Source organism: Sorex fumeus, unplaced genomic scaffold, assembly GCF_029834395.1.
Source record: "Sorex fumeus unplaced genomic scaffold, SorFum_2.1 ptg000020l, whole genome shotgun sequence".
In the NCBI taxonomy this organism is placed as follows: Eukaryota; Metazoa; Chordata; class Mammalia; order Eulipotyphla; family Soricidae; genus Sorex; species Sorex fumeus.
In genome coordinates, this window is record NW_026606077.1 from 21,161,706 (window position 1) to 21,180,953 (window position 19,248).

Consider the following 19,248-nt stretch of genomic DNA (forward strand, 5'->3'; position numbering starts at 1 on the left):
ATTTAAAAAAAAGACTGAGAGGGGGCTGGAGTGATAGTACAGCAGGGAGGGTGCTTATCTTGCATGCAGCTGACCAGAGTTTGATCTCCAGAATTCCATATGTACCCCAAATCCTTCAGGAGTGATCCCTAAGAGCAGAGTCAGGAGTAACCCCTTAGCACCACCAGATATGGCCCCAAAGAAACAGAAACAATAACAAAACAAAAATGAATCATTAAGACATCTGTTTCAGGTAAGTGTACTTTAAGATGGTGACTTTTGAAAGATGAAACTGAATTCAACTTTGATAACATTATTTTATTTATTCACTAGACAACAGTTTCAAGTTCTTTAAGCCAAGTTAATCCATATTTATCATAAAGATAATGTTTCAAGAATGTCTCATGATGCACTTAAGTCTGTTTATTGAACTAATATAGGTAAATGGTAATACAGTTGGTTTTCAGTGTAATACAGGTGTCACACATTTTTCTTGTAATAGATGTTAGATATAGTCAGAGGAAATACAATACTTGAAGAATCTAGAAACATCAATTTTTGTTACTGGAATTCTCCTTAGAGATCAACAAACCCAATGCCATTTAACGGGTGTAGATACAAAGGCTAGGAGAGGCTGATATTCTCCATTCGCAAACGTTTAGGGCACTACTTGGTACTGGGCATACAAATCATGTGCCAGGCACTTACTTGGTACTGGACATATAAAATGAAAGAGAAGAAGGTACCTGTACTCAAGGAGCTCACTCAGTCTTGTGAGTGTGTAATAAGTGAAACTTAGCACATAGCCTAGCAAATACAGAGATCAGCATGCTCCGGCTGCATGCAATCCAGGCCTGAGAGCAGCTCCCAAAAGCTCAGGAGGGAGATGGCAAGGAAGGAAGGGCAGAAGGCTGGGGCAAGGAGGCTGTGAGGGGAAGCAGAGTACATTACTCCATTCAAAGAGTTCAAGTGCAAGGGAACTCTAGTCCTGCATTTCAACTGGTCTCCTCACTCTAAGTCCAGTTCTGGTTTTTGATTGCTCCCTACCTCTTTACATTGAATGATAAGGATGTTATGGTTCAGACTACAGATTAGTATTCTTACATCAAAAAAGGAAACATATCTGGTGTATTCTTACCCAGGTCTGCACAAAAATTTTCCAGACTCTTGTTTACAAAATCTTTCTGGAAAAAAGTGTTACTTTTCATTATAGCTTTCCATTTTCTCCCAAAACATTCATGTTTTTACCTATCTTCCAATTGAGTCATGTGATAAGGCTCATAAGTCTAGAATCGACCTGAACGGATCACTTAGTGAATGGCCAGGTTGGGGGAAAGGGTGCCAGAGGGAGAGAATGAGTAGTCTTCACCTTGGTGTGGGCAGTAAACCTCCCACTGTCTACAGTGACTATAAACCACCCTGACTGTGGTGACAAGTGTCCACAATGATATATTCAGGAATGTGAACAACGAAACAGTCCTGTGATGAGGCAACCCACCACTGCTGTCCGTGTACAGGGAAACACCCCAACAGGCTTGAGAAACTCGTAAGCCATGGGGTGAGCCGTGGCTTCAGTCCTGTCACCACACACTCTCCATTCTACACCCATTTGAAAATACAGCCTCTCAGTCAGCACATACATACAGGAAAAATTACAATGATGTTTGTGAAATTATGGGGTTTATTTCCAATGGAGGTTCGCCTCTCTTCCCACTTAAGTCCCTTTTGAGTGGGGTCTGCAGGCTCCAGGCGCCCCTGGCAATTGCTTCTGCATTCAGGGCTCACCAGGGGCAGTCCTCACTTGTCCATTCCGGTTGGGCTTCCTGGCATGTGCTCGGGGGTGTAAACACTGAAGGGTCTTTAATGCCCAGCTCTATGTCAAAAAACCGCGTGGAGAATATCACACTGTAATTTTTGGTGATGGTTTCCTGGACAGGATAACAATCCTTGAGTGTATAAATGCCAATCCAGGTTTCATCTATAAGAGGAAGGGAAGGTAACTTTTTAGTTTAGAAGATAGGTAAAATTCTGATGTTATTTTTATCATAGTAATATATAAAATATGCATAAATGTACTGTTGTAACCATTGTCAATACAGTTCAGTGGCAGGAGGTGCATTCAGAGGGTCTCATATAAATAATGGGACTCATAACTACCATCTGTTTCCAGAACTTATTTTTTTAGTTTTGGAGCCACACCTGGCAATGTTCTGGGGTTATTTCTGGCTCAGCACTCAGGAATCACTCCTGGCAATGCTCAGGGGACTATATAGGATGTTGGAGGTCACTCCCAGGTCAGCTGTGATCAAAGCAAGCACCTTACCCACTGTAGCATCCCTCTCATCCCCCAGAACTTTTTAACTCTTCCCAATTGAAACTCCACCTACTATTTAGTTCATTTCCTTCTCCCCATCTCCTCAGCCCTCCCAAACCACCATCTACTTTCCATTCTCTACGTAAATCTGCAGTAATCCCCGACGTTTTTCTTCCTTTAATATATTTCCTTGAAGATTCACACATGGTGTGCTGTGTGTCAGTATTAGTGTTCCTTTCAATGCTTGAATTTCACTGTATTTGTGTAACATGTTTAGTGTATCCATTTATCTGCTTATAGGTAGGTTGCTTCTACTTTCTCACTATTATAATGTCTCTGTAAACACAAATGGCTAACTATTTCTTTGAACTCTTGCTTTCATTTCTTTCTAGTATATATATATACTAGACTTTTTGTGTACAATGGTAGTTCTATATTTGATAACTTTAGTTAGTTGGGAGAGTCACTCCAGACAGAGCTAAAAGGAACCCTTGGTATTGAAACCAGACAACGCCTGTGTTTTATCACTTGAGTCACTTCCTCAACCCTTCTGTTATTTTTGGGAGGATTTCCACAGCAGATAACAACTATATTTAAACAGTCTTGCTGGGGGTGGACAAATTGGCAGCAGAACCGATATAAGATAATCAGTAAAAGAAAATACTCCCAATGATGGCAGTAGATTTGGCCATTGCAACATTCAGAAATGATGAGGCATGCAATACAAAAATTGCTTTCAAAAAAGGACCTCCCACTAACAGACCTCAAATAATCATTAAATCTCAAAGGCAAAGTGAAAGAAACTTACAGGTGGTCTTAGGAGGCTGATAGTTTCTATTTGTTTGGTTTTGGTTTTGGTTTGTTTTTGTTTTGCTTTGTGGGCCACACTCTGCACTGTCAGGGTTTACTCTCGGTTCATTGCTCACGGATCACTCCTGGTATGATATATCACTTCTGGTACCACACCCCATATGGTGCCAGGGAATCTAACTGGGGTCAGTCACATGCAAGGCAAGTGTCTTAACCCCTGTGCTATATCTGAGCCCTGTGAGCTGGGAGTTTCTAATTCAGAGCTTAGATTCTGTGCTAACCAATTTACAGGGTCCACAGGGACTTTGAAGAGGGCTAAACTTGATTAACTTTAGAAATTTCCCTAACAACGACCTTCCTTAAGGGACTCAACATCCTTTCCCCTCATGCTTCCTGAGCTGCAACACCTGGATGTGTTTTCAAACCTTACATGATCTCGCCGACTTCCTGTCCGACCACTCCTGGACAGTGATCTGCTCCTGCGGCCCTCCAATGGAGTACTGGTCCTCAAAGGTGGAGTTCTGGGGAATGTCCAGTGGGTCCCAGGGCTCTGTCAGGGTGAACTTGGAGCACTGCTTAGTTGATTGCTCAATCCGAAACATCACTCCATCATTAAAGAGCAAAATATATTCGAATAATCTGCAAGATCAAAATAGAAAAAAAAGTTCTGGACATTATTTTGTGATCATTTCTTTTATCAGCATAGAGACCAAATGCCTTGAATATAAATTACTCTTAAAAGAAGGGGGTAAATGTTTTGTTTACTAGGTAGTTGTTTACTTATATGAGAAAAAAAGAGAATTCAGATACCTAACGTTAAGATTCACTGGATTTCTTAGTGCATGCCATTCTCTGATTTGGTGACAGGGAACTAAAGAATACAGGACCCTTGATTGACAGTTGGTTTGTGAGCCATCATTTAGCTACAGGTTTGCTTGCCATTCTTATAGTACCAGGTCTGGGAACTGCAGGGGAATACTAAAGGCAGAAGATTAAGAACCCCCATGAGAAGGAGACAGGAATCATCTCCCACCGTATCCATTGTCACCAGAGGGACTCTAGTGGGAAGAAGTGCACTGTGGGAGGGAGATCCTCACATGGCAGGGCTTGAGCAGAACACAAAGCAATTGCTTCCTTTAGCTGAGAATTCCCAAAAGCTCTCAGCCTGTGCCCATGTGTGGAATGAGCTGGAGGTGCCCTCAGACTGGGTGTGGGAGTCACTGAGCAACCCACCAGCATTTCGCATGTTGGGTTGTTTGCAACCCTGCCCTGGGTGTTTGATAAAGCCGCATGGTTTCAGGCAGTATGCTGAGTTTCCTTGTGTTTGTCCATCAGCCTGACACAGGTCACTGCTGCTGACACAGCAGAGTGACGGTGCAGGCCCTAACTCAGAAAGTAAAATCTGCAACATCAGAGAACAGAAGAACCTAGAAGGGTCCCTTTTATCAGCAATGAAGACAGTCAAGATGCAAACCTTAGTCTGAGAGGCTCACCAGCCACCCCCACCTCCCACAGCCTGAACTCCATCCAAGTTTGAACTAAAGATTTACTTTCTTAAGAGGAACTATCATTAATAACCACTCTGGGTTGAAAATAGCACAACTGTTAGCATTGTGTTTTAGTTTTCCGGAAACTAATACAGAACCATCAATACCAGCACACACAAAAATCATATGTCAATCTAATATACTATTCTGGAAAATATTTAAAATGACCTGCAAGGGCAAAATTCCAATACAGACCTTTTGAAGTGGGAAGAATATAGAATGAAAGGCAGCATCCATTCAATGATAGTACTGGAAAGGTAAGCTGGTCTTGCTTAACAAACATGCAGATTGCAGACCAATCTCTACATCCTTCGAAGGAGTTTGAGGTGAGATGGTGCCCATTTTCTCCCACGCAGTTAAATCCCAGCCATGAGAACCAGGGGCCCCGTGGAAGAAAATGTGAGCTCAGTCACATTAGCATTAGCACTCAAACAGATCATAAACACGGGGATCTTTGTCCACTTACAAGTCCTGCTCCTGACCCTTTTCATGCAACGTTTGCTGATGTGCTCATGGCAGACAGACCTCACCGTCATTCTAGTCCTCACTGCATAATACTCCCATATGAGGTGTTTGTTTCTGGAGAACATCCCTCAGTTCCTACATATACAGACCCAGAGAAGCGGGAGCTATCAGCCAGGGCTCTGTGTGACCTGGCCATTCAGAGGATGGACACTTGGTCCACACCAGGTTCACCCAGCTGAAGTCCAAGAAGGGTGTCACTTTGGTAATTGCTAGCATTCTCTTCTGCAACTAATTTTTTTTGCGGGGGGGGGGGGGTCATGCCCGACAATGCTCAGGGGTTACTCCTGGCTCTGCACTCAGGAATTAGATCTGGTGGTGCTTGGGGGATCATATGGGATGCTGGGGATTGAACCCAGGTCAGATGCGTGCAAGGCAAATGCCCTACCTGCTGTACTATTGCTCCAGCCCCTTCGACTGAAGTATTTTATGTAAACGCAGAAGCCACTGAAGACTACTCTCTGACATGTAAATGGAAGAAGAGCAAAAATGAAAATATTTCAACAGTTGTTTCTAGGTTGGATACACCCAGCCGTGCCTGGAAGATCCCTTCTCCCATCCCCTCCAAGTCACGGTGCTTCCTTTGTTCTAATTAGTTTTCCCTGTCTGCTTGGAACCTTGTGTGACTCACAAGTGGCATTTACTGTGAACACAGTCAGGGTCTTCGAAACTTCATCTGGAACCCAGAACAGCTGCCAGCACAGCTGCTCTGGGAAAGGCAAGAAGCCTGGGCCACTGCAGTGCCCTGCTGGGTCAGAGAAGGTGACAGAAGGAAAGGAACCTTGCCAACAGCACTGTTTCCTAAGGTCATGGCTTCCCAAGAATAGAAGTAAAACATTATTTTAAATTAGGAATTAGAGACTGGAAACAATTATCTCCAAAGATGACTAGTTGTTAATTCTGAGTGATCTGAATACAGGTAAAGTTCATGATTATGTTTTCTTTCAAATGTACTTTTCTGGGTTTTCAAAATATCTATTGTTTTAAAGGGACATCATATTATACAAATGTTATGTGAACCATGCCATAAGTAAAACAGAAAACCTGAACAAAATGGGAAAATCAAATATAATAATATATTACCACATAATTTTTCCCTCAAAATTCTATCTGGATGAGTATCCTTACTTCTCCATATAAAGCTATGAAAAGATTTACAGGTGACATAGTAGCTTGTGTGTATACATGGAAATGTTCATGGTTAAGATATCAGTTCTGGCTGGAGCAATAGTACAGCAAGTAGGGCACTTGCCTGACACAGGGATTCTATTCCTGGCATCCCTGAGCACTGCTAGAAGTGATCTCAGAGCCAGGAATAAGCCTGAGCATAGCTGGGTATGATCAGGAGAAAGAAGATTATCAACTCTCCAGGTGAATGAAAGTCAAGGGATTTAGGTGCTTGCCTTGCATGTGGCCAATTCTGATTGGCCATTGAATTCAATACCACACACAGTCCACTGAGCACTGCACGAATGATCCCTGGGCACAGGGCCAGGAGCAAGGCCTGAGCACAGATGGGTGTGGCCTTAATCACTTCACTTAATCACTTAACTTCCCGTTAGTCGTCGATTTGCTCGAGCGGGCGCCAGTAACGTCTCCATTTGTCCCTGTCGCGTGCTAGTGTTGCCCAATGGCATCTCTTCGCTCCGGGAACATGGAGGGCCTCAAACCGATCGTTCATGACCTTGACAAAGAAGTCTGACCATCTGGTAGGTGGGCGGCCACGCGGTCTTTTGACATCCCGTGGAATCCAATCAGTAACAGCTCTAGTCCAACGGTCGTCTTTAAATCTCATTACGTGACCAGCCCATCTGATTTTCGACACCTTGGCAAATGAGACAGCGTCCCTGATCCTTGATCGTTGACGGATGTCAGAACTCCGGATTCGTTCTCTCATTTGAGTGAAACGTGATATTCCAAGCATAGCTCTTTCTATTCTTCTTTGGGAGACCTGAATGGCGTTCTCATCTTGTTTGCATAGGGCCCAGGTCTCTGAGGCATATGTTAATGCAGGAAGAACAGTGGAATCAAAGAGATGTGCCCGGAGCCGGAGGTTCTTCGTCCTCTTAGCTATTTCTTCGACGTTCTTGAAGGCGTTCCAAGCCGCTCTCTTCCTCCTGCGCAGCTCGGGTGCCAGGTCATTTGTCATGTTGACCTCTCGACCTAGGTACACATAGCTGTTGCATTCGGAGATGGTCGTTCCATTGAGAGCGAATGGGGCGTCAGGAACAAGGCTATGAGACCAGTTGTAGTTACTGGTTTTGGCATATCGAATACACAGCGGATAGCTTGCCAGGCTCTTCCGGTGGCCTTAATACCAAACAAAAAATTAGAAAAAGATATCATTTCTCAGTGTAAATAGGATAGAGGCCTGGAGTCCAGGAGAATAAGGTCAAAACCTAGAGATCAGCCAGGGTTGAAATGAGTCACTGGCCTGAGATGCTCTGTCGGTAATAACCTATAGATGAGAGGATTGATGGAGCCAACAAAAAACGGATCCAGGTCAGATCAAAGCCTGGCTCTGAATCAAAGGAAGCTGTGTGGACAGGAGTCCACACTCTACAGTTAAGGGTATGGATAGGCAAGTGAGGGGCCTGAAGAACATGAAGGACAAGAGGGGCAGGCCCGCCCGGAGTCAGCATCAACTTGCCATTTCCATGGCGTCTCTGGCCAGACACCAAGCAAAGCATAGTGCCAGGAGGAGGCAGCCCCAGTGCAATCAGCAGAGCAGAGCTGGTTCCTGGCAGGGAGATCTCAATTAACTTTTTATGTTGTTTCCTGAAAACTTAAGTTCTGAAGCAGGGAAAATAACTGCAAGATTTTTTTTTCATGACACCATAACCATGCCGCCGGACCCTGCATCAGGCTGTTTCACTCTGGGAGCCCCAGAGGAGGCCGGGTGAGGCCCCTCCATACACCAAGGGACCCAGCCCCAGCAGCCCAAAACCTCCAGAACTCAACCACAGCTATGCTCATGGCCACTAGTTCCACACGCTCAGGACAAGCCTCACCTATGAGTGAACCTAATCCTGCACTGCGCAGCTGCAACACTTCATAGGACACACCCTACCCATACTCCAAGAGTATCGCGCCACATTTGATGGGGTTCAAAGTAGGAGGCAACCAATCTTAGAGGGAAATATAGCACAGCAGGTAGGGCGTGCACATGGCTGACCCGGGTTCGATTCCTCCATCCCTCTTGGAGAGCCCGGCAAGCTACCGAGAGTATCCCACCTGCACGGCGGAGTTTGGCAAGCAACCCATGAGTACTCTATATGCCAAAAACAGTAACAACAACTCTTACAATGGAGACATTAGTGGTGCCTGCTCGAGCAAATCCATGAATAACGGGAGAGCAGTCCTACAGTGAATATATGTAAAAACACACAAGACTCAACCTTTAACAACATGGTAGTGATCTCTTGTAGCACTGTAGCACTGTCCTCCTGTTGCTCCTTGATTTGCTCGAGCGGGCCCAGTAACATCTCCATTATGAGACTTTTTGTTACTGTATTAGGCATATCAAATACATCACGGGTAGCTTGCCAGGCCTTGCTGTGCAGGCGAGATACCTTTGGTAGCTTGCCGGACTCTCCGAGAGGGGCGGAGGAATCGAACCCGGCTCTGCTGGGCCGGCCATGCACAAGGCAAACGTCCTACTGCTGTGCTATAGCTCCAGCCCTTGTAAAAGGGCTTAATGACCCCTGGGAGAAATACAACAATCTTCACAATCTTTCCTCTAAGGATCTTTTTGTAGCATTTTCAGAAGTTTTTCATTACAAACAATACAAATTATATTATTTCAGTTCTGCTGTGGGACAGGGATTTGGGTTAGGGATGGAAACATTAGAAATATGATGGTGGGAAGATATAATGGTGGTGGGATTGGTGTTTGAATATTAAATGTAATCAAATATTGTGAAGTACTTTATAAAATTAAAAAATTAATTTTTTTTTTCTTTTTGAAGACAGGGCTTTGACTTTCTAAATGGATTCATGTTCAGCGTATAGGGAATTCTGAGTTCTAGTAGAAGACAACTTCAGAAAGCTGTGTCAGGGCACCAGGCAGGCATACTGTCAATACATGAAACATTTCAAAACATCACGAATTCTTATAGCCATTTCCAATGAAAATTTAAAATTATAGGTTTCCCCCCTTGTTTTTGTTTTATACATGCATATCTTTTCTCTGAAAATAAAAAAGTCATGCTTCCTAATACCACTAAAAAGTTTATTTACTTCAATATGCTTCATTTCAAATTTTTGTCCCCTATGTCTTTTGACAAAAAATAAGTAAATTTATGTATGCATACTAACCTCTCTCTTCTGCATGGGAAATAATAAAATAAATAAAGGCCCTCCCGTTGATCGTCGATTTGCTCGAGCGGGCCCAGTAACGTCTCCATTGGAGACTTTGTTGTTACTGTGTCTGGCATATTGAATACTCTCGGTAGCTTGCCAGGCTCTCCGAGAGGGGCGGAGGAATTGAACTCGGGTCGGCCATGTTGGCTGCGTGTAAGGCGAACGCCCTACCCACTGTGCTATCGCTCCGGCCTGTTTTTCTTTCATACATATTTTCTACACCTTGATATTTCCACTGTTAAAAGATATTGTCTTAATTCTTGTTTTATGGATGTTTAGTAATTTATTGTGTTTGATCATCATAATTTTAGTAAGTCTCCCAATGGCGATCACTGGTTCTTTCTATTCCTGTGTTATTGCTCAAAAAGTTTCAAGAAATAATTTTTATTATTTCAGAGAAGTAAACTTAGGGTAAACTACTAGATGTAAAACCACTAGGCAGAAAAGTACTTTTTAAAAATATTATCATTTCTTTTCATTAAATTATACAATTTTGCACCTCTATGTGTATGAATAAGTGTTTGTTTTCTTGGCAGTCTTGCCAACAAAGCATGTTGTTAAACCTGGATTTAACCCTGTTTGATAAGGAAGAAAGGATATTAGGGTTTTCCTTTTGAACTATTGTATGTGTATAACATGCATGCATCAGACTGAATAAATCTAGAGCGCTAAAGAAATTTTACAGGGTCAACAGCCGAAGGGTCCCGGGCAGGTTACTATATGACACTCAGAACTCCCCCTACCCCCTCTCCTGTTCCACAAGAAACACTGTTATTTTTCCTTTTTTTAAAAAAATATTTTTTTAATGAATCACCATGGGATACAATTACAGGCTTACAAACTTTTGTGTTTATGTTTCAGTCATACAATGATCAAGTACCATTCATTTGACCCAGTCAATACCACTTCTGAGAATGTTCCCAGAGATGCAAAAATGTATAGTAGAAATGACATCTGCACTTGTATGTACATTGCAGCACTGTTTACAATTGCCAGAATCTTAAAAAAACCCGAGTGCCTGAGAACAGATGACTGGTTAAAGAAACTTTGGTACATCTACACAATGGAGTACTATGTAGCTGTTAGAAAAGATGAAGTCATGAAATTTATATACAAGTGGTACTACATGGAAAGTATCATGTTAAGTGAAATGAGTCAGAAAGAGAGGGACAGACAGAAAGATTGCACTCATTTGTGGAATATAAAATAACAGAATGGGAGACTTACACCCAAGAATAGTAAATACCAGGAAGATTTTTCCTTTATTTTTAAAAACTCACTTGGACCTTATTGTGTGTTGTGTGAGACATGGAAGTAATTTTATCATTTTATAGTAATTCTAAAACTATTTATTAAAAAGGCTACCTTCCTCCCAGTGATTTATCATATAGTAACTTTGGATATATGAGGCTCTGTTTTAGGATTTTTTTATTCCACTGAGTCATCTAGATTTGTGTGTATATGTAACAGTATTTTAATTACAGAAATTTGACAGTATCATAATATTTTGCTAGTCTGCTATTTTGCTAGTTTGCTATTTTGCTAGTTTCCCATTGTGTCCCCCTTCTTCTCCAGAGTTTTTCTAACATTTGGGATCTCTAATTTTCCTATATAAAACATAAAATCAACTCATTTAACTCCCCCTAAAAAAGTCAACAACTGCTGAGGCAAGTGGGAGAGGGACTGACTTAGCTATACATATTAGTATAGGAAGACTTTCAGTATCTATGATGATGTTGAATCTTCATATTCCTCCTAAAATTTCATTGCATACTTTCAAATCATTCTGTTAAAGCAAAATTTTGACACTTTTCATACACAATTTTTTTCACATTTCCATTAACTTTAGACCTAGGTAGTTTATTTTGTATTATCATTTATTTTTAAAACAAGAACTTCTCTTCCACTATAACTTCTAATGGACTGTTATTGGTAAAGAATAAGTTACTAATTTTTCAGAATTATCTTATTACTATGGTCCTGAATTTTTTGTGGTTTAATTTGTTCTTTATTTCTTTCATGTTTTCCATGTTGCATTAATATCATTGGAAGAGATAGTTTTTCTTTTATAATTCCTGTGCCTCAAATTGCTTTACGTTTCTGATAAATTTGGTCAATAAATCCAACTCAATTGTAACTAAAACGAGATAATAAATATTTTTGCTTCCTGAGTTTAGTGATAAATGAAGCTATAATGTCAATATTGCAATTTAATAATTATATAGGTTTTATGGGCTGGAGCGATAGCACAGCGGGTAGGGCGTTCGCCTTACAAGCGGCCAACATGGCCGACCCGAGTTCGATTCCTCTGCCCCTCTCGGAGAGCCTGGCAAGCTACCAAGAGTATTTGATATACCAGACACAGTAACAACAAAGTCTCCAATGGAGACGTTACTGGGCCCGCTCGAGCAAATCGATGATCAACGGGAGGGCCTTTATTTATTTATTTATAGGTTTTATATCTTTGAAGAAGCACCCATCAAGTCCTACTGAATGTTTTGCATCAGAAATGCTAATTGAATTAATCAACTCTTTTCTGGACACTAAGGAGATGAACACATATATTTTGTAAAAGCTGATAAACTCCCCAAAATTGAATCAACTGGTTTTTATTCTCGTTGTGCTGTTATTCTTGGAATAAACCTTATTTGATCATAATATATTATATGTTAACATGCTGTTGGATTCAGTTTTCTCTATGGAAATTTTAATCAATGTTGCATAAATTTCATAAAGATATTACATTTTTTTTGTTGGTGGGGGAATCCACTCTTGGATGGGCCTCAAAGGACCATATGGGGATCAACGGATAGAGCTCAGAAGTGTTTATAGGATATTACTAATATTTTTACATTCTAAAAGTCAAGGACTCAAGATTTTCTTCTACCTACTTCTGGTGAGCTATGTGTCCACAATTTTAATTTTTTTTGCATGAAAGTATTAAAAAAAAGCTTTATTTTTGAAGCTCAGTAATGATTACGATGATTACTTGACAAAGCTAATATAATCTCAGTTTTAGAAAGTTTTGTTATTAGTTTTAAAACTTAGGAGAACCTCCCAAGCAATGCTTAAAGGACCCTGGATTCACTCTGAGCAATGTTCAGTCAACCAAGCAAAGGTTCAATGCTCAGGTCTAGAGTTGTATTGAGGGCTCTTTGGTGTTGGGTGTCCTCAGGACCACCTGGGTCATGTTTTAGGGATTCTAAGGTAATACCTAGGGTTTTCTAAGGGTCAAGAATGATGGGATTGAGCACAGAGCCTCACACATATAAGATATGCACACCAGTGTAATGTTAGTTGTACTTATCAGAAGTTCATGGTTAACAAGACAAGAAAAGCACTGATATAACTTTTATTTACACAGAAGATGACATCTCCTAGTTAATAAAGACTAACACATCTAGGTATGATGAAAACACAGAGAGAATATTGTTGCTTGGTGAAGTGATCCCTTTCTTGGAAAACCTGTCAGGCATTCCCACCCCTCCTCTCTTGCCTGACTCCCAACATGGAAGCTATGTCATGCATGCCACAAAAGGGCCTTCTTGAAGCATATGACAACAATACATTGTGCCATCTTGCAATGGGGATCTGGCTTTCTAACAACCACGTGTTTAGAGAAGAATGCAAAGACCCTGGTGCCAGTGGCGACTCAGACTTTGGAACATGCATCACCAGAATTCTGAGGAAAATAATTTGTATTCTTTCCTTCCCCCTTTGAAAGCATTTTGATTTGTTTATTAGTAAATCACCATGAGGTACAGTTACAAACTTATGAACTTTCATGTTTGCATTACAGTCATACAATGATCCTTTACCCATCCCTCCACATGTAATCAAAAGTCTTCCAAAAACAAAAGTCCAGGCCCAGATAGATTCACTAGTGAGTTTTTCCAAACATTTAAAGAGGACCTATTGCCTGTTCTTCTCAAGCTTTTCCAGGAAATTGAAGTAACAGAAACTCTCCCAAACAGTTTCTATGAGGCTCATATCTCCCTAATACCAAAAGCAAACAAAGACACCACAAAAATGAAAACTAGAGGCCTATATACCTGAAGAACATGGACACAAAGATTCTCAACAAAATACTAGCAAATATAATTCAACAACTCATCAAAAAGATCATACTCCATGATAAAGTGGGATTCATCCCGGGGATGCAAGGATGGTTTTACATTTGGAAATCAATCAGCATAATCCATCATATCAACAAAAGGAAAGATAAAACCATATGATCATATCAATAGATGCAGAGAAAACATTTGACAAGATTCAGCACCTGTTTATGATGAAAACTCTCGCCAAAATGGGTATAGAAAGGACTTTCCTCAATATAGTCAAAGCCATCTACCACAAGCCTATGGCAAGCATAATCCTCTATGGGGAAGAATTAAGAGCCTTCCCTCTAAGATCGGGGACAAGACAAGGACGACCACTCTCTCCACTGCTGTTCAATTTAGTACTGGAAGTACTTTCAATAGCAGTTAGGCAAGAAAAATATATTAAGGGCACCCTGGTAGGAAAGGAAGAAATCATGTTCTCACTATTCGCAGATGATATGATACTATACTTAGAGAACCCTAAAACCTCTACCAAGAAACTCCTAGAAACAACAGACTTGTATAGTAAAGTTGCAGGCTATAAAATCAATACCCAAAAGCCCATGGCTTTCCTATACGCAAATAATGATAGAGAAGAAAGTGACATGAAAAAAGCAATCCTGTTCACAATCACGCCTCGGAAAATCAGCTTAACTAAGGAGGTAAAGGACTTGTACAAAGAAAACTACAAAATACTACTTCAGGAAATAAAAGAGGACACAAGAAAATAGAAACATATCCCCTGCTCATGGAGGGATTAGGAGAATTAACATTGAGAATTAACAGGATTGGGAGAATTAACATTGTCAAGATGGCAATATACCCCAAGGTAGTTAATGTGAGCCCTATAAGGATATCCATGACATTCTTCAAAGAAATGGAGCAAACACTCCTGAAATTCATATGGAACAATAAGACCCCATGAATAGCTAAAGCAATTCTTGGGAAAAGGTTAATGGGAGGAATCAACCTCCCCAACCTCAAGCTCTACTACAAAGCAGTAATAATTAAAACAGCATGGTACTGGAACTAAGGCAGAGCCACAGACCAATGGAACAGGGTTGAATATGCTGACCCCCTCCCCCCAAGTATATATCATTTAATCTTTGATAAGGGAGCAACAAATGTGAAGTGGAGCAAGGAAAACCTCTTTAACAAATTGTGCTGGGAAAACTGGACAGCTACATGTAAAAAAATGGGTTCAGATCTCTACCTAACACCATGTACAGATCAAAATGAATTAGAGACCTCAACATCAGACCAGAATCCATAAGATACATTGAATACAAGGTTGACAAAACCCTCCAAGACATTGATGTTAATAGTATCTTCAAAGATGACATGCCACTGACCAAGCAAGTGAAAACAGAGATAAACAAATGGGACTATTTAAACTAAGAAGCTTCTGCACCTCAAAAGAAACAGTGACCAAAACATAAAGACAGTCTACAGAATGGGAAAGGATATTCACCCAATACCCATCTGATAAGGGGTTGAACAAGGCATTGGTTGAACTCCATAAGAAGAAAACATCGAACTCCAACAAAAAATGGGGTAATGAAATGAACAGAAACTTTCTCAAAGAAGAAACCCGAATGGCTAAAAGGCACATAAAAAATGCTCTTCATCACTAATCATCAGGGAGATGCAGATCAAAACAACAATGAGATATCGGCTCACACCACAGAGAATGGCCCACACCCAAAAGAACAAAAGCAACCGGTGTTGGCATGGATGTGGGGAAAAAGGGACTCTCCTTCACTGCTGTTGGGAATGCCGACTGGTTCAGCCAGTTTGGAAAACATGGACGCTTGTCAAAAAATTAGAAACTGAGCTCCCATTTGACCCAGCAATAATATGTATTCTTACAAAGTGGACATTCATCTCAGTACAATGTTCTGAAACATTAAGTAAAACATTTACATAAAGCACCTTTAATGAAATAAGCAAAAGCCACCAATTCATACATGTTATCATTATTTATAGGAACTGTGAGAGACTTCCCTTCCAGAAGCAGCCAGACACAAGGATTTGGCTAATCCTGGATTTTGAACTACTAAAGCCTGACAGGTTCTGATATAAAGAATCTCAATAGCTTTTATAACCAAGAAACAATTGTTTTCCTGCACTTAATAAGGATTGTCAGACTGGAAAAAAGAAAAATGTAGGCAAAGCTACAGACTGACAAATTCTGGCTCATACTATGAGCTTTCTTTTATTTATTTTCTTTTAAGCAATGTGAAAATATGAAGCTCGGTGTACCTTTGTAGTAAGCAATGGTGTCAGAATGAGAGTCAAACTCATTTTAAATCAAACTCATTCTTATTTACCCTTCTTCCTTCCTTCCCTCTCTCCTTCCCTCCTTCCCTCTCTTCTTCCTTCCTTCCTTCCTTCCTTCCTTCCTTCCTTCCTTCCTTCCCTCTCTCCTTCTTTCCTTCCCTCTCTCCTTCTTTCCTTCCCTCTCTCCTTCCTTCCTTCCTTCCTTCCTTCCTTCCTTCCTTCCTTCCTTCCTTCCCTCTCTCCTTCCTTCCTTCCCTCTCTCCTTCCTTCCTTCCTTCCTTCCTTCCTTCCCTCTCTCCTTCCTTCCTTCCCTCTCTCCTTCCTTCCTTCCCTCTCTCCTTCCTTCCTTCCTTCCTTCCTTCCTTCCTTCCTTCCTTCCTCCCTTCCTTCCTTCCCTCTCTCCTTCCTTCCTTCCTTCCTTCCTTCCTTCCTTCCTTCCTTCCTTCCTTCCCTCTCTCCTTCCTTCCTTCCTTCCTTCCTTCCTTCCTTCCTTCCTTCCTTCCTTCCTTCCTTCCCAAAGAGGGACCAGTGATTCTTCCCATCCACATAGAACTGCTTGGCCATCTAAGATATATTAAATTACAGAAAAAGGAGTGGACCAATATTGTTTTGTGATTACAAAAATACTTTGGCTTTTGTTGGAGAAACTGGACAATATCTTGATTGATTTAATATGCAATATAATAAATTAGTAATGTGTTTTGGCTGTCTGACTCTTAAGAGGAAGAACTGAACTACAGCCACTTGCCATTCTGGCTACAGACAGATTGAGTTACACCCTGCAGTGATTATGAGTCATAAAAGCAAAACACTATTTCAAAGTCGTTGTGTTAGACATAAACTCACTATTGCAGCTCATGTCATTCACATGTCATAACTGGAAAATTACTATCTAACTAAATAAAATCAAAGTATAATTCATTTTGCAAGTTACGAAGCTGTAAGATGACAGATGCTACTTTTTTTCATCCTAGTTTAAAAGAGGAAAAGAAGGATCAAGCTATTGAAGAGATGAACATTTTTTCCAGTGGTCTATCTGAAATATGTAGGCAAATAGTATTTTATCTGTAGACAAAAATAAAAATATTTTATGAGACAAAGGTTCAAACTGACTTTTGTTCCACTACCAATAAAAGAATGAAGCAGTCTATTAGAATTGAGGTACCCATGCTGTCCTGATAGACTATAACTTGCAGAACTAAAAATCAGAAGTATTAAGGAGTTTACGAAAGCACAAGATTAGTTCCATGAAGATAGACTTTATGTTCAGAAGAAAGATACCAATCACCACAGTTCTTAAATATAACTATAACTATTCCCTTAACAAGTCATATTTTTATATAAAATTGAATTTTGGATAAGACTATATTTAAGAAACAAAATAACCATGAGTTATTATGGCTTTCAAGTGACAGTTTTATAATTAAAATCATAAATATAAAAATAGAAAGTACAGATTAGGTTGGAAAACAACTAATAAATAAAGAGCAAAAGCAAACAATTAAAAGATATTTTCACAGAAATTGGAAGAAAATCGTAAATAGTGATAAAAGATGCTAAAAGATAAGAAATTTGGAAGTCAGACATAAGAGACCAATATGGATAACAAAAGAGAGATTCTACTAGGAACACAAAGAGAAAATAGATGTCAAAACTTCCAAAAATAGAAGATAAAATTTTCCTAGAAGATAAAATTTCTCTTAAGTAGACATAATCTAAGGAAATTCATAAAGTTTAAGCACAATAGAAGCAACGTACGAAATTAAGGCAGAAAAAATATTAAGAGTAAAAATTAATTTGATGTCAGTCAGACCTCTGTTACAGAGCTTTAAATGCCATAAAAAGCTTTTTTTCTTTTTGCTTTTTGGGTCATGCCCAGCGATGCACAGGGATTACTCCTGGTTCTCCTCTCAGGAATTACTCCTGGCTGTGCTTGGAGGACTAGATGGGATTCTGGGGATTGAACCCGGGTCGGCCACATAGAAGGCCCTATCAGCTGTACTATCGTTCTGACCCCCATAAAAAACTTTTAAGCAAAAATTTACTATGCTCAATGAATTGTATATATCCCCCAAGTTAATCTGTCAAACAGTAACAGCACTTTTCATGTGAACCCAATGAAAGTCAATCCCCACCAAAAAAAAATTAGTTGAGTAAGTTTTCAAGCTGAATAAATTAAAATATGAATCAAAATAAGTAATGCAGGTAAATAAAAAAATTTTTAACAGATGACCTTGTACAAAGGTACTAACAAGTTGGTACACAAAACGCACACACAAAACACAAAACACACATAGAAAGTATCTTTCTATTTTAACACATGAAGACTAATCTTTCTCCCTGAAATTTGACTCAGACTAGTAAAAGAAGGAAAGACTACAAACCATGCAAAAAACTCTAAATTCATCTTCATATTTTAAGTGGTAACAAAATACATATTTATCCTTCACAAAAGAAGCCATTCTTGAATCAGAGTGGATCATCCCCAACTTCATACTCTAATTCTTTTTTTTTTAATTTTTATTAGTGAAACACCATGAGGTACAGTTGTAGACTTACTATATTTTTGTGCTTGTGGGTTTCAGTTATACAATGATTGAGTACCCATCCTTCCACCAGTGCCCATTCCCCACCTCTAGTGCTCCCAGTATCTCTCCCAACCCCCATCCCCTCCATCCCACCCCACCCCAATGGCAGGGCATTCCATTTTGTTTTCTCTCTCCTTTGGGGTGCTGTGGTTTGCAAAAGAGGCATTAAGTGGCAAACATGTTCGGTCTATAGTCTACTTTCAGCATGCATCTCTCATCCTGGAAGGATCCTCCCAACACCCTTTATTTGGTGCTCCCTTCTCTATCTGGTTATTAAACTTGGAACTGAGTATTTCCTTTTGCGTGCAAGGACAGGTTGTCCACAAGTCAATTCTGTTTTTTTCAAATTGGGATCTTCCATACTTTCTCTGTACTTGCTGCCTCTGTCTCTCACTTCTACCCAAAAACACTACCAAGAGTTTTTCTGGAGATTTAGAGCAATTACTATTCCATCTTGACTTGAATCAGTTCAGACAACTCCATAGTGGCTGGAGTTTCTTGCTCTGGAGAGTAACTGATTTTCCAACTGGAATGTTCCATATGATCAGTTTATTTTTGCTTTTCTGTTTGTTTGTTTGTTTGTTTGTTTGGGGCCACACCCAGCAATGCTCAGAGGATAATCCTGGCTCTAAGCTCTGGGATCACTTCTGGCAGTGCTTGGAGGACTAAATGGAATGGCAAGGATTGAACTTGGGTCAGCCAAGTGCAAGGAAGCACCCTATCTGTTGTAGGTAGGACCTATCTAT

At 40.3% G+C, this 19,248-nt stretch overlaps 1 protein-coding gene across 1 annotated transcript in view; it reads right to left on the reverse strand.

Annotated features, from left to right (window-relative positions):
* Nucleotides 1-276: 276 nt before the first annotated feature.
* Nucleotides 277-19,248, reverse strand: part of EPDR1 (ependymin related 1) — a 32,478-nt gene continuing 13,506 nt past the window's right edge. Inside the window, exons 2-3 of the mRNA XM_056113415.1 lie at nt 3,534-3,742; nt 277-1,957 (exon numbers count right to left, since the gene is read on the reverse strand). Coding sequence (XP_055969390.1) covers nt 1,761-1,957; nt 3,534-3,742 — 406 coding nt within the window. The 3' untranslated portion in view covers nt 277-1,760. The remainder of the gene's footprint in view (nt 1,958-3,533; nt 3,743-19,248) is intronic.